The 16,334-nt window shown below is 41.6% G+C and overlaps 2 protein-coding genes across 2 annotated transcripts; both read right to left on the bottom strand.

The window, feature by feature from the left end:
• Nucleotides 1–543: 543 nt before the first annotated feature.
• On the bottom strand, nucleotides 544–3,446 carry psmg2 (proteasome (prosome, macropain) assembly chaperone 2). The gene is made up of 7 exons (XM_026156209.1): nucleotides 3,204–3,446; nucleotides 2,227–2,398; nucleotides 1,874–1,932; nucleotides 1,652–1,770; nucleotides 1,391–1,570; nucleotides 1,035–1,155; nucleotides 544–935 (listed from the first exon to the last, which is right to left on the bottom strand). The coding sequence occupies exons 1-7, from the start codon at nucleotides 3,258–3,260 to the stop codon at nucleotides 855–857; spliced, it is 789 nt and encodes a 262-aa protein (XP_026011994.1). The 5' UTR covers nucleotides 3,261–3,446; the 3' UTR covers nucleotides 544–854.
• A 3,376-nt stretch (nucleotides 3,447–6,822) lies between these two features.
• Nucleotides 6,823–12,529, bottom strand: LOC113015139 (probable 2-ketogluconate reductase). Its single transcript, XM_026157076.1, has 6 exons — nucleotides 12,259–12,529; nucleotides 10,240–10,618; nucleotides 9,974–10,145; nucleotides 8,849–9,027; nucleotides 8,678–8,774; nucleotides 6,823–7,642 (listed from the first exon to the last, which is right to left on the bottom strand). Exons 1-6 carry the CDS (start codon nucleotides 12,379–12,381, stop codon nucleotides 7,486–7,488), a joined length of 1,107 nt encoding a protein of 368 aa, XP_026012861.1. The 5' UTR covers nucleotides 12,382–12,529; the 3' UTR covers nucleotides 6,823–7,485.
• Between the last annotated feature and the right edge of the window lie 3,805 nt (nucleotides 12,530–16,334).

The raw sequence follows: 16,334 nt of genomic DNA, 5'->3' as shown, positions 1-16,334 counted from the left end.
AAAATGCTTTGAACTCCTTAAATCTGCCCCTGATGAATACCCCCATATTAATTTAAAAAGATATAATTAAAAGTAATAACTTGAAAAATCATTAGCAGTAAAAACTGAACTGAAATGAGCAAACAAAAGTGTGAAAATGAAACTGAAAACAAATCCAAGATACAAAACTATACTAGGAATCCTCAACTGCTTATACACCATTTTATTTAATGTCCTCAGTTCAAATTTACTTGTTTCTTTCAAATTATTCAGATCCAGGACTTTATTTTATTGCTCTCCCTTAAAAAAATCTCTGCTGTCAGCAGGACATTCCTTTCCCACAAGTGGTCTACACACAGAAAATGATTCAGACTGAAAGGAAAACCACAAAATGGCTTGAATCGGAGCGTTGTGCTGTTGTTACCATTATAGGTTGTAGAAAAGAATCAAATTACAGAGAGGTGGGACTGCCAGGAATACAGCATGGAGCCTGGCCAACCACTTTCAGTTAAGTGGGTGGAGGCTTAATCCAGTGATCCACAATCAAGATGAATTCACACCACATTCCTGTAGCAACTTTTTATTAGAAAAACATTTTTTTAAACCAGGAAATAGCAGTCCAGAAGTGAATGTTTGGGTCACATCCTGTATTTGTACATTTTATTTTGTTATGTTTGAGTTATTTAAGATACATTTCCAAGACGGAGGAGATTTATGTGGGCAATTTCCATCTTTCTATATGTCAGCGCTGCCATCAGTCACCGGGTTTGACCCCAGTCGAGAGTTTGCTGAGGTCTGAAAACGACAATATGTGGAGCAAACGTCTTGCATTAAACACAAATTATAGAGGGTAAAAAACTAAAACACTATACATATCAGAACAGTGCAGGCGGGATGCCGTTTCCAAACAGGAGACTCCAGGAAGTCGGGATCTTCCATTTGTTGGGCTGTTTGCTCTGAAAGGAGAATTGGAGAGCAATGATTCTCCTCACAGTGACATTACCACTCCTCTGAAACTTTAGGTTGCTTTAATGCTGCGCCGTGGTGTCACTTACATTATCGTCCAGCAGATGGAGCCAGTCGTTGAGGTGGTTCGCCAGAGTGAAGGCATCGGGGATGTTGTCACCTTCTGAACAGAAGAGCAGCAACACAGCCAGCGGGAGGTCCTCTTTGCAACTGTGCAGCACACGTGATCACACAAACACAAATAATATTAACAAGGAAGTCTTACTGAGGCGTTTCAACATACTGAAAAAGTGTCTGAACACACCTTTATTGTGATTTATATTGGAATAATTATTAAACTGTAACAGTGACCCATGCTCTTACACACAAAAATAAAAATTATTTTAAAACCAGCTCCCTGTGTTTTTGATGATCTTTTGTCTACCTGCTGGTCTCCTGTCTCTACCTGTCTGTGTAAAGTCCTTTGGTGATGCCTCCTCCGGGGATGCAGAGTCGTGGTTCCGTGTTTCCGTCTGTGAGTCCGGGGAAGGCCGGGACTCGCTCCATTTCCCTCCAGCCCAGCTCCTTCAAAGCGTCCGCGCTCCCTTTCAGCAGGGACGGCGTGACCAGGTACCTCAAAGGAGTGCTAGCAGAGACACGTGTTTGTTGAGCAGACATGATTGAAAAATGCAAAAGTGAAGAAATAAGGCGATGGCGTCGTACTTACCCCTGCAGCTGCTGGTCATCTCTCTGGTAGGCGTGGCTGCTGGAGAGGACGACAGTCCTGGAGAAGCCGCTGGATTTGATCCAGGACACGAGCAGCTGACGAAACTTTTTGGTCTTTGACTGCAGTTTAAACAAAGGTAGAACAAAAGAAAACAACAATAGGCATACAGTATGAAGGGAACTCAGAGAATGAACTGACGTCATACTGATGACTGATTGTTACCTGAAGAATTGGTGCTCTGATCTGAAGGACCGCCAGCTTCAGTTCTGCTGCTGCGTAAACTGTGGATTACAGAGGGTTACTTTTCTTTTGACTTCACAGCAGCTGCAGACAAAACTGCTGATCACCTGACTGATGGTTGACAACAACAGGACTAATGTCAACTAATAAGACAGTGCTGATTAAAAACAACCAGAAGATCACAGTTGGGATAGCGGACATCCCAGCGCACAGCAGTAAAGAGACAGTAGACTTGAAGGGAACATTTCTGAGTTGTTTTGTTTTTGTTTTTAATTTCTGATCAGAAATGTCGACATCTCTGTGTTAGACAGGCACCAGCAGTGACCCAACTGTACCTTCAGCAGGAGTGTGCAGCTCCTCGCCATCTTCTTTGCTGCTGGCATACGGGTTGTTCCCGGCCATCGGGATGAGACAGTCAGTGTGTATGTGGCCCACCCTACTCATGTTCAGAGTGGACACGATGAGATCCACGGCCAGCTGACCCACGTTACCTACAGCCACCGCAGGCTGGAGGAGAAAAGAGGGAGAGAAGTAACAAAAGTAAAGAGAAGGCGAGAATCGTTTTAATCACTTTTTCCTTTTCCTGAGCACATTTTAGTTGTGCAAAACATCTGATAAAGAAAAACATGCGTTAGAGAGGTCCAGTTTTTACTAGGCCTCTAAGTTTTTTTCAAGTTTTAGGACAGTTGCATTTTTTTTTTTGTAGTTTTATTGCACTGTGCAAGTTTAAAGTCACCCCTTATTTCTTTATATTTTGCAATAACAATGGAAAACAGGTGCAACAAATTGTTCAAACATACATGGAAATACAGCAGGCAAAAACAAATTTGTACTATTATTCTTTAACATTTTCCATAGATGTAACTAAAACAATGGGAATAAACGTTGCCATGCATTATCGTGACAGGGTGCGCGTAGTGTCATGTGTCATTCATTCATCCCTTGAGTTAGGTGTCTTTTATGAGCTTGAATGATTCACAGGTAAATATTTAGTGGCTTGACACACAAAAAGACTGCTCTGAAAATACAAAGAAATAAGGGCTGGCTCAAGACTGTGCCTCTGCGTCCCTCCACAGTGGACTTTAAATCGATAAGGCTGTAACCGTGGCGCAAACACCCAGCTTGAATCCAAGGGGTTTAACAGGACTTTTGCATTACACGTGTAGGAATTAAAGGTATTTTTATACACAGCCAGTTTCTTGGATGAAAATCACAGAAGTGAAGATTTTGTTTTTCCCTGGTGATTACACGAGTCTCATATGAAAGCATGAAGCAGGAACTGATGGGAGGATTATTTTCGTCCGTCACTCACCATGACGAGGGTAAAATCTCTGAAGGAGGGTGCTGAGCTCTGCGAGGAGATAAACATGGTGCTGTTCAGCCAGCAGGCACACACGACCCTACAAGCCTTCAGATAAACAAACTAAATTAAAAGTTAGACGTCTAAATTACAATCCCAAGGCAACTTTCGCTTCTATTTTCATTCCTCGCGTTGTGGACCTGCTCGGCTCTGTGTCGACTGTTGATGACGGTTTCAGTACCACGCGGGGATGCCCAAGTTAAATGTTACAGTGAAGCTTTGTTTGTTTTTTAATAGTTTTAAGTAGACTTCTTTAACAAGCACCCACAGATTTGTTTAAAGCTCCAAGTGTTTTTTTTTACTTACTGTCATTTAAAGTGGTGTTTTATGTGTTTCTATTACGATCAGGCATGTTAACGGTCAGACTGTAGCTCTGCAAAGATTTACTGCGCGTTAGAGATCCTCAACTCTGTTGCCTCAACTGTGCTGTGTTCATTTATCTATCGATACATACATCCATAGATCCATCCATCCACCCATCCGTCCGTCCCTCCTTCTGTCCTTATATGTACTATTGTATGTGTGGTAAAAACATACATAATTTATTTACACTCGGCAGAATTGCACATATAAATATATATACATGCTTCACAGAAGCATCAGGAGTCAGCTGATGTTCATTCACGCTTCCTTTCATTTTTATTCTATTTTTATTTCTCTTTAAATGAAGGATGCCTTCAAGGATGTGGTAAAGGGATAATATATTCCTCTCCAGCTTGTTGTGCTTAAAGTAAGATTAAAGGTGGTGTAGAAGATGAAAATTGCATAACAATCAGACATGTAAGTTACTAAAGAGAAATAGCTTTAATTAGTCAGTTTGCAACAGGTCAGTAACATGGTTGGGCATAAAAAGAGCACCTTAGAGTGGCCGAGTGTCTCAGAAGTAAAGATAGCCAGAGGGTCAACAATCAAGTTTACAAATTCTGGAACAATTTTAGAATAATGTTCCTGAATGTAAACTTTATGAAGATTCTGAGAATCTGTAGGAATCTCTGGGCGCAACAGACAAGGCTGAAAAATCGATACAGGATGTCCGTCATCTGTGGGCAAGGCGTTAAAAGCAGGCCTGATTCTATCATGGATATCCCTACATCTGTCACAGGGTGGAAGTAATTTTAATCTTTTATTCTGTGAGTTTCACGGTGTCTGCATGCTTTTATTTTGAAAGTGAACTACTTCCAGCCCACATCTCCTCAATTAAAATAATGTCTTCGCTGGGCTAAATCTAATTTAAACTGAACTGAGGCAAAGTGAAAAACTGTTCTATGGTCAGACGAGACAAGATTTGAAATCTTTAAAGTCAGATGTGGTAAACAAATTATGAAACCAACTGAAGAAGATTTCAATGTAAGGGTCTTCAAGCAGCTTTTTAAACTTTTTTAATGTGTCTGAAACAAGCAGAGCATCATTTAAAACACAACTTAATGATTCTGTTTACACTGTATGCAAGAAGCCATTAACCCTGAGTGCCTCACATGTAAGAGTTCATCATTATTATTATGTGATGTACTGCTCTGGCTGCAGAGCGTGGGTGTCTTCAGAGACATATTACCTGGGCAAAGGTTCAGGATGAGTCACATCTAAAGCTGCAGCTCGAATTTCTCCAGACTGCAGAGCTTTGACTAAAGCATCCTGATCAACAACCAGACCTGAAACATGAAAAGTCACAAAATCAGGCTGAAAGCACAGAGACTGGTGAGGACTCGCATCTCTGCTGACGTTGACCAGGGTTGCAGTGGGTTTCATGAGGGACAGCTCCCTGTGGCTGATCAGGCCTTTGGTTTCAGGGGAAAGGTTGACAACGAGCACAACAAAGTCGGCCTCCCTCAGCAGGTCATCCATGTTCTCACAGTAACTCGCCCCCCACTGACTGCTCATCTTCAACGCTCCTGAACAATACACACACACAAAATAATCACAAATGTACAATAAACACTGTATTAACGTCAGATTTAAAATTGGGATATTTAATATATATTTAAACAGCATCAAGTCAGTTAAATTTCTGGTATATTGATCAGTTGAGTAGCAGAGGGAGTTTAATCAGTATCAAATGCTTTGGTGATGATAAAAATTAACACCAGGTGCACTAAAGTGGCAACAATGAGACAAACCTTAAAGCAGGAATTGGTTTTACAGGCGGAGGCTAGTGACATTTTTCTCTCTTCTTCTTTTCAAACTGTTTTGTCCCTAGTTTTGCATTTGGCTAGGCTCAGTGTCACTACTGGTATCATGATGCCTGGACCCTACAAAGGCTGCACTAGTAGTCCAAGTCCTCCAGCATGGCACGCCAATACTTGCCAGAAGATTTGCTTCCAGCACAGTCTCAAGAGCATGAAGGAGCTTCCAGGAGACAGGCAGTTACTGTAGGAGAGCTGGAAAGTCCTTAACTCATCAGCAGGACTGGTATTGGCCTCTTAGTGCAAGGAGGAGCCTGATAAGCATTGCCTGAGCTATAAAATAACCTCCAGCAGGCCACTGGAGAGAATGTCTCTGACTAAACAATCAGAAACAGACTTCATTAGGGGGTTCTGAGGGCCCGACATCCTGGCCCTGTGCTCACTGGAGCCTGGTTAACATATTCAATAGAATACCAGAATTGGCAGGTCCAGGGTGGGCGCCCTGTGCTTCACACTGAGATCTGATTTAATTTTGTGTTAAAGTGTTCCTTTAATTCTTTTGAATAGTGTGTATTCATTTCACTATAGCAGGATATTTTCGATCAGTTATTACAGAATTTTCTGTCGCATAAACTCATAAACTGTCCAAACTGTGCTTACCTTCTGTTTCTGTTGTGATACAGGATCTTCATATCAAACCCTTTGCTTCTCCGAGCAATTCTGTATCCGATGTGTCCCATTCCTATGATCCCCAGAGTCGACCCGGTGACTTCGACTCCCATCGGGTTTTGTGGTATACTGGTAGTATTGGGGTCAACAGCTATTTGGTGACCTATGAGAAACATTTTTCTGCTTGTAATAAGGTTGCTTTTCTGCAACCTTATTACATTATTACCACTAGCGGCCCAGCAAATTTTAGGGTTGCAGTTATGCTGCAGTAGGTCTAAACTGCTGGGGGATTCCCATTATGCACTGAGTTTTTCTTCTTCAGTCAACTTTTTCACTCGTATTCTGTTTATACACCTCTCTACATTAAATTATTTAATTATTATTAATCTCTGGCTCTCGTCCACAGCGTGTCTTTATTCGGTCTTCCTCCCTTAATCCCAACCAGTTGCGGATTAAGGGTGCCGCCCCTCCCCGAGCCTGGTTATTCTTCTTGTTGAAAAGGACTTCTTCCTTCCCACTGTCACCAAAGCACTTGCACATATGGGGGCCATATGCTTGTTGGGGTTTTCTCTGTTTTCTTTCTTTTTTTCATTGTAGGGTCTTTACCTTACAATATAAAGCACCTTGAGGCAACGGTTGTTGTGATTTGGCGCTATATAATTTTAACATTAAGTTATAAAAATTGAATTGAATTAAAAAGTAGGCAACACAATGGCCTCAGTAAAAGAAAGAAATGAGTTCCAATAGTGACCAGTAGAAAACCACCACATTCACACGGAAAATAGGGTACACAAGATTTATTTTTCTTTCAAAGCTGGAGATGTAATTCTGGCCAGCAGTCCAGGGCATAAGTGCACCATGGTCAGAGTTATCAGCCTGGTTCCAAACAGGAAAAGATGGTCACTCATAAGGACAAGCAGTCACATATCAGCCTTGCAACTTCCCCAAAAAGACTTTCCACCCACCTAAAAGGCCTTGTGTTAGTAGGAAGTGAGTAATAATAATGAGTAAGAATTATAATAATAATTACACATATTTTCCACTGAAATGACATCAACATACTTTAAAAACATGTGACATGTAAAAATAAGAAGTTTTTTTTAAAAAACTCGATTAATAAACTAAGAGTGGTTGCATTCAAGCTGCAACTTTTTTTTCGTTCTTTGACTTTTATTGCAAGTTTTTTGCTAACGTGAACATGAAACAGTTTTTCCTCAAACGAATTAAAGTTTCAACAGTCAGTCAGAGATTCAACACAGTTTATCCTATAGCAGGAATATTGTCCTATTCTTCACAAAAACCTACGTTTTTACAGTTTGTTGCCCAACAAGTGTCCACAATAAAACCAAAGAGCCAAAAATAAATCTCTAACTAACACCAGCTCACCTTCTTTTATAGGAGGGACAGAAAAAAATAGAAAAAATTCTTGGCAATATTAATTAAAATCATTTCAACTTGACTTCATTGGGAACAGGTAGGCCATTCACAGCTGCTACGGCATTATCCACCATGCACTGAACCGTCCGTTTTATTGTAGCATAGGTGTAGGTGCCAACGTGGGGTGTGATGAGTACATTAGGCAGGCTGAGGAGAGGGTGATCCCTGCACAGAACACAGCAAGAAAAGCATCAGGAGACAGCTGATGTTCATTCATGCTTCCTTTAATTTTCATCCCATTTTGTGTGACTGCATGCACAGGCTGGTAAAGGGGGGATATTTTCCTCTCCAAACAAAATGAACACATCAGAGAGAGCGAGGAAAAACGGCTCAGACTGAAACACCACAGAAGACAACAAAAGTGCATGATGACAGAATCATTTCCATTGTTAATACCTAACCAAATCACAAACACTCTCAGGGAGGTAGGTGTAATATTGTCACAATCTACAATGAAAAAATACTCTCATGAATTTCTCAAGGCAAAAAAATGGAATACTATTCAATGGCCAAGTCAGTCACATAATCTCAACCCAATAAAAGATCCTTTTCAGATAGTGAAGACAAAACTGAAAGAAGAGAGACCCACAAACCAGCTGAAAAAGAAGGCGGATGCAGTAAAGCTCTGGCAGAGTAGAAAACACAGCATCTGGTGACACTCATTGGTTCTAGACTTCAGTAAGTCATTGACAGCAGAGGATTTTTAAACAACTGTTGAAACCCGTCCTTATATTTAGCTTTTGTTTTTAGTTTTTCCAATTAATTTTGAGTGTCTAAAAAATGTGTAAATGTATATATAAACATGTCTGTAATTCCTAAAGAGTTAATCTATTACTTCTGTTGAACCCCTTGAATTAAAGCTGAAAGTCTGCGTCTTAATCAGACTGTTTGATTTAAAATCCACTGGGTGGTGAACAGAGGGAAAATTACAAAGATTTTGTCTTTGTCTGACAAATAATGGACTTAACTGTACATCTTGAAAAAATATTAAATGTAAGATTCTTCAAGCGTCACACTGAAACCAGCACTGCATGGCTTAAAACACAACTTAAAGGCCCTGTTTTGTTCTAATAAGAGTCTGTTTACACTGTATGCAAGAAGCCATTAACCTTGAGTGCCTCACATGTAAGAGTTCATCATTATTATTATGTGATGTACTGCTCTGGCTGCAGAGCGTGGGTGTCTTCAGAGACATATTACCTGGGCAAAGGTTCAGGATGAGTCACATCTAAAGCTGCTGCTCGAATTTCTCCAGACTGCAGAGCTTTGACTAAAGCATCCTGATCAACAACCAGACCTGAAACATGAAAAGTCACAAAATCAGGCTGAAACTCAGAGACTGGTGAAGACTCGCAGTCACAGTATCCTCACCTCTGCTGACGTTGACCAGGGTTGCAGTGGGTTTCATGAGGGACAGCTCCCTGTGGCTGATCAGGCCTTTGGTTTCAGGGGAAAGGTTGACAACGAGCACAACAAAGTCGGCCTCCCTCAGCAGGTCATCCATGTTCTCACAGTAACTCGCCCCCACTGACTGCTCATCTTCAACGCTCCTGAACAGCACAAAAAAAAAAGCAATCACAAATGTACAGTTAATGCTGCCACATTTATTAATGTCAGATTTCTTTAAAAGCTGGGATTCAAAAACACTATAGTGCCAAAAGCATTTGCTCACAAAACACACGATGACCTCAAATGAATGTCGTGTTTTTAATTCCGCTCCGGACTCGTGAATCTCAACCCAGCAGCAGCGGTAACGTTTGCACGTCCTCTCCCGTTAATGCGGCAGGTGAATAATCAACTAACAGTGCATATTATGTTAGCGCGATCTGCCTTTTTACAAAGCCTGCCATTACTGTGCATTTAGGTGACCATGATGAGAGAGACAGACAGAGTCTGGCTGGCTCAGATGCTGGCAGTTCTCGCTGCAGTCTACCGGTAGCATCTCCTTTCGGGCCAGGATAGACGAAAGTTCAGTAAGTGAATGTGTTTAATTGTAGGCAGGGACATTACTGGATATTCTTGTGTAATTGCTACAGAATAATTTATTTTATACTTTGTTATTGCTACAGAAGAATATTTATTTTATTATTTTACGTTTACAATTTTTTTTTCCTGGGGACCCTGTGACACCCCATTGAAGAGCCATAGGCTGGATCTCTTAAGATCTCACTGTTGGGTTTGTAAGGCCATGTTACTCCTAAATTTCTATCTTGTTCAAAGAGAAGATATAAAACAAAGTTCTAAGCTAATCGACCTCAGTGTTCTCCTTTTTTAAAAAGAATTGATAAGAGAATTGATAAAGAATCGAATCATTAAACAGAATCGAAAACGGAATCGGAATCGTGAAAATCTTATCAATACCCATCCCTATTTACAACGCTACATCTGAGTTTTGCATTGGGTGAGTGAATACTTCTGGCAGTAGTGAAGTACTGTGTATCTATTCAGGTCACTTTAGCAGGATTTTTTTGATCTGTTCGATGAATTGGTGCTTACCTTCTGTGTCTGTTGTGATACAGGATCTTCATATCAAACCCTTTGCTTCTCTGAGCAATTTTGTATCCGATGTGTCCCATTCCGATGATCCCCAGAGTCGACCCGGTGACTTCGACTCCCACCAGGCTTTGTGGTATACTGGTAGTCTTGGGGTCAACAGCTATTTGGTGACCTATGAGAAACATTGCCATATTTCCAGTTTAAATATCTTTGGGTTTTACTCAAACTGCTCCACCCTGGGATCAGATTTCAACCTTTGACCTCACCTTCAACTATCTTTCTTGCGGATGCCAGCAGCAGACCCATAGCCATATCTGCAGTGGCGACACTCACCACGCCGGGCGTGTTGGCCACCTTCACCCCGAGACTGGTAATGTACGGCACATCCAGGTGATCGATGCCCACTCCTCCATTGGCGACCACTTTTAGTGATGGAAGCGAGCTGAGCAGCGACGGCTCGGCTGCAGGGAAGGTGTTCCACATCAGTATGGCCTGGATCTTTGGGCCGTGCTGCTGGGGGTTTTGTAGAAAGTCTCTGAGGCAGATTATGTTGAAGTGTTGTTTTATTATGTCAGTGACCTCTTCGATGAAACCCTGCTCGCCCACCTCTGAGATCAGAGCCCACGGTTTGTCCTCTGCCATCGTCTGATTGGATAAAGCACAGGATTCGTAAAGGAGAGGGTAAACAGAAAAGAAAGGCACTGGGACCAGTTCCCACCTGTTTCCAAACTTTACACTACGATCTGGATTATTGCCTAGCATTGACATTAGTTAAAATCCAGTTTTATCTTTTTTATTATCCCCAAATGTATCATCCAGATGACTAGAACCACTGACAGGTAAAGTGAATGACATTGGTAACCAATGCTACGGTGGTACCTGTCAAACGTTGACGTGTATTTAGTATTAAGTACATAAGAATTGCTTTTTCTAGTCCATTTCCTGAACATTGTAGTTTCACTACGGCAGACCCACGTCATTGACAGCTGCCGTGACACCATTACGTAGCCAAGCTCGTAGTGCATGTAGCTTGGGAAGGTTTCTAATGAATCGCTGCATTCTTAAAGATTTTGAATGGAGTCAGGTGACCAAACAGAAAAAAAAACCTTTTCAAATGGAGTTTAAAAAAATGGATGTACATGGTTGTATTTTCTGTGATAGTGAGTTGGCAAATCTTTTATTTTAGTGTATTACAATGCAGTACTTATGGTTGCAGGCCAGGGGACTCATCCTGCCCCAGGATGTGAAACAACTGTGAAAATAATCAAGACTGGAATCTGTTCAATGAATACTACCAATTTGCTTTTAACTGAAATATTTGTATTCACAAATGCAGAATTTTCAAGGCTAACCCTGACTTGACTGGAAGAATGATCTAAATCTGTTTAGTAAGTTTCCGAAGGTATTTAAAAATGGATCAGCCCTTAAATTATTCTCATTACTTAATCATTTTAAGTTAATCTTACTGAGTGACCCAGAATTATGAAGAACAATTACCAATTAACAAAAAAGTTTCAACTAATTCCTCTTGTGGGACACCCACACTGTATGTGTGCAGAGCTTCAGCTCCATGCACTCAATGACTCTGGAGAAATTAAAGGACATAATAGTTGACATGAAATTCTCAGTTGATTACTCTACCTGTGTGCCAACATTCACAAAGATGCTGCAAGATTCCAGAGAAATTAAAGGAAATTTCTTCTCAACTGCAAGAAGATTTGACTGAATTTCCAATAGAAGTAAATCAAATGAAAAATTAAAAAACATATTCTCTTCATATCCTCATTTTCATTTACACACACACACACACACACACCTTTATGTGTCTTCAAAGGCACACTATAATAAACGTAATTCTGATGTGTCAATCCTTTTTTTTTTTAGTCTGTTGAACAAAAATAAGCAACGAAGGAGAAGCGCTACCATAAAACTTAGTGCAGGAGCGCAAGAAAATTTAAGCCGCAGATAAGCGGCGGTTAGCTTCACGGAGATCATTTTAAGGTCGTTAGGATTCTCAGCTCTCTTTTCCCTACTCCCTTATGTACCATCCTACTCTCTTTCCTTGACCTCGATGACATTTCGAAGTCAAAGAAAAGTTGTTAAGAAAAGGCGACAAGGTGTACTTTTGGAAGGTATAGCCCTAATGTTTTCTTAAAATCACCACGTTTTTCATTAGCTCAGTGTTTTAGGTTAAATGCTCTGTGAGACTGTCGGTCACAGCCCACCCCTGGACCAGGCTCAGCAGCACGACCCACAAAACCTGTTTATGTTGTAAATTCACTCACAGTTGTTGAGCTCTTTCCCGGGTGCTCCTCAGAGAGGAAGAACTCTTTAAGGAACGCGCAGGATTTCAAAATAAGGGCTCTTAAAAGCAGTATGACTTGAAACGACAGATGTCTCCTTAACATGGATTTCTTATTCAAACATTCCGTCACGGTACGGCATGCTCCAAGACTCTCTTAAGTAGCTCCCGGTACGAGACTGCGGTAAAGTGAGCCGTCATTTGTGAGCCGCGGTCAAGCCAGCCGCCTCCTATCCGCCGCATGAATTCCCTTGCGCTTTTACACCAGTCTTTACGGTAGCGTCATTTCGCTTTATATCCTGATTGAAAGCCTAGACTCGCGCACACACGCACGCGCGTGAACAGTCGCGCGCGCGCACAAATTACAATGGAACAGCTCAATACAGCCATCGTGACAGTCTGGTTGCATATTCAAAAATTCATTAAAAATCATTCTTAAAAGTTGATGCCAAGCTTTCAACACAATCCTCTTCTCGGACACCTACTTTACCTCTGGGCCAGTTTTTACCCAGATTTACTGTAATATTACTCAGAAATCACAGTAAACTCATATTCAGTGCAATACAGTCAATACACTACAATTATGTTTATTTCAAAAATTCATTAAAAGTCATTCTGAATAGTTGATGTCCAACGTTCAACACATCCCTCCTCTGGGACACCTACTGTACCTGTGTGCCAATTTTCATCCAGATTTACTGTAGAATTCCTCAGAAATTAAAGGAAACTTATATTCAATCCAATACAGTCAATACAATAGAATTATGTCAATTTTCAGAAATTCATTAAAAATCATCCTGAGTAGTTGATGTCCAACTTTCAACACATCCCCCCTCTGGGACACCTACTGTACCTGTGTGCCAGGTTTCAGCCAGATTTACTGTAGAATTCCTCAGAAATTAAAGGAAACTTGTATCCAATGCAATACAGCCAATACACTATAATTATGTCAATTTTCAAAAATTCATTAAAAATCATCCTGAGTAGTTGATGTACAACTTTCAACACATCCCCCCTCTGGGACACCTACTGTACCTGTGTGCCAAGTTTCACCAAGATTTACTGTAGAATTCCTCAGAAATTAATGGAAACATATATTCAATCTAATACAGTCAGTACAGTAGAATTATGTCAATTTTCAAAAATTCATTAAAAATCATCCTGATTAGTTGATGTCCAACTTTCAACACATCCCTCCTCTAGGACACCTACTGTACCTGTGTGCCAGGTTTCAGCCAGATTTACTGTAAAATTCCTCAGAAATTAAAGGAAACTTATATTCAATTCAATACAGTCAATACAATAGAATTATGTCAATTTTCAAAAATTCATGAAAAATCATCCTGAGTAGTTGATGTCCAACTTTCAACACATCCCCCCTCTGGGACACCTACTGTACCTGTGTGCCAGGTTTCATCCAGATTTACTGTAGAATTCCTCAGAAATTAAAGGACATTTATATGCAATACAATACAGCCAATACAATAGAATTATGGAAATTTCAAAAATTCATTAAAAATCATCCATAATAGTTGAGGTCCAACTTTCAACACTTTCTTACTCTGGGCGTCCTACCGTACCTCTGGGCCAAGTTACATCTCAATTCACTGTAATCTTTATCAAAAATTGAAAGAACAATTATATGTCAATGCTGGATGTGTGTCCTTTCAAAGTGACACTAAAGAACAGAACTCAGGCACATCAGGGAATAATCCAAAAGGCGGATTTATTAAACAAAAACAACATACAAAATATCTCTAACCCATACTACATAACCTAAAAAGAAACAAAGGGACACTTAGAAGCACAAGAAAACAATACTGAAAGGGCAAGAGACACAGTCCATGTCACGATCTGGTACAGGGATTCAAACGCAGAGCGGTAAGGTATCTCCAAGGTGTAGTTTATTTACAGTGCCAGTGCAATATATGTACAGTGAAGGGATCTAAAACTCCGGGGGAATCACAGGGTAACTCGCTCACGTCTTCTTCGCTCACACTCACACACGTTCCCGCAGCAGGGAGGTCGCAGGTCCCGGGGGGGGAAGATCTGAGGCAGACGAGAAGGCAGGTCACCAACTAATCACAAATCACGAATATGAAGCACAAGAGCTGTGAGAACACTAACGTTAGGGGTACAATCATCCAGCGACGAGAGGATCTGTGTTCCAGCCTCAAATAGTGCTCCCGGTGATGATGGGTGAGTGTTGTCAGGTGTGTGTGTGGGCCAAGGGCAGGAGCCCACAGTGAGCTCCGCCCAGGCAGAGAGGGAGAGAACAGAAACAGCAATTGTAGCCTTGTGGGGCCGACCGGGCAGGCACGGAGACCATGACAGTCCAAACATAATCCACAACTAAAATGCCAAAAGAACAAGTCATCCCACATAGCAGACGGGTCTTGCCTGGATCTGGTGTCAAGCCGGCACTGCTGGCTGACTTCTGGCATGGTAAGATGGCACTGTTTATGTGATGGCATGCCACATTTGGCCTGATTGGGTGAATGTGACATGTTGTATAGAGCACTTTGAGTAATATGGGTGAGTAAAAAAGTGCTGTATAAGAATCAGTCCATTCACTGTCTGAACAGAGTTTCGTCATGTTACTTTTGCACTATTATGTTCCAGCACATGTTGTTATTACATGGCTTACATGGCTAAGGTACACATTAGGCTGACATCTGGGGCCAGAGCTGAAACTGTTCTGGGCCAGCACAGGGCCAGCAGTGTGTCTGCAACTGGCCTTGTGCTGGCTCATGTGTGGGCCACCTCTGGTAAACCAGATCTGGGCCACCATAGGGCCGTCATTCTTTGCGGTACGCAGGCCATGTGTAAGCACATTGTGTGGGACAGATCCAGGCCATACCAATTTTGCTATGTGGGAGGAATTATGTAAAAATAGAAACATCATAAAAATGAAAATGAACATAAAGTAAAATGTACTGAAAAGAACATCAGTATGGCCGTCATTATTTGCTTGGAAAGTCTAAAGTTCCATGGCTTTGAACAGCCAGAGAACGCAATGCCCAGCTTAGAGTGACTAAAAGTAACTTCTTTTAACATTCTGTCATTCTGCTTCTATATCAAAAATCCACTAAAAATAGTCATTTGAAAAAAAATATTCGCCACTTTTCATCAGTTTGGGTTCCTCTGTTTATAGCAATTTTTAGAAAAGAACCCAATACCTTTGTCACTATACAGTTGTACAGTGAGATACAGAGCATCTCCTACTCATTGCAAACATGCTGGGAGGGTGGCTCTATCCGCCTTAGTGCAGCTGCTGTACCATACTGTGATGCAGTAAGTTAGTAGGCTCTCAATGGGCGAGTGGTGGAAGGGTGAGCTGTAGTCCACAAAGAGCATTGTGGCGTAGCTCTGCCGCTGTTCTAGGTGACTCAGCACCGAGTGGAGGGTGATGGCATCTTCTGTGAATCTGTTTGCACGGTATGCAAACTGGTGGGGGTCGAATTCTGGGGGGAGGTAATCCTTGGTGTGCTGAAGGACTAGTCTCTCAAAGCATTTCATGATTACCGGTGTGAGGGCCACAGGGCAATAATAGTTCAGGCTGGTGATGGGAGACTTCTTTGGTACTGGGATGATTGTGGCTGATTTTAGACAGGATGGGATGGCTGCTTCATCCAGTGAGAGGTTGAAGATTCTGGTGGAGATGAGGGTGAGCTGGTGGGCACATGGTCTTAGCACTTTACCATGTATTACGTCTGGACCGGCTGCCTTCCTGGGGTTCACTGCTAGGAACACTCATCTGACATCGTGCTCCGTTACAGTGAATGGAGCGGTGCAGGAACCAGGTGAGGATGAGGATGGGAGCAGGGCTGAGGCAGATGAATGCTGCTGTTGTGGTGTTTCAAAGCGGGCAAAGAAGCTGTTTATGTCCTCTGCTAGCTGCACACTCAGGTTTTCTGTTTTCACAGTTCTGCCTCTGTGGTTTATGATGTCTATTATTCCATGCCATGTGTTGTTGCTGGACAGGTGGGACCCCTTTTCAGGTCAGCTCGAGCAGACCTGTACAGAGCTCTGTCAACAGACCTACAGGGAGTGCAGAAT

This window comes from Astatotilapia calliptera, chromosome 22 (genome assembly GCF_900246225.1).
Source record: "Astatotilapia calliptera chromosome 22, fAstCal1.2, whole genome shotgun sequence".
NCBI lineage: Eukaryota > Metazoa > Chordata > Actinopteri > Cichliformes > Cichlidae > Astatotilapia > Astatotilapia calliptera.
The sequence above is the reverse complement of the archived record's forward strand: the minus strand, read 5'-3'. Positions and strand labels throughout refer to the sequence as shown.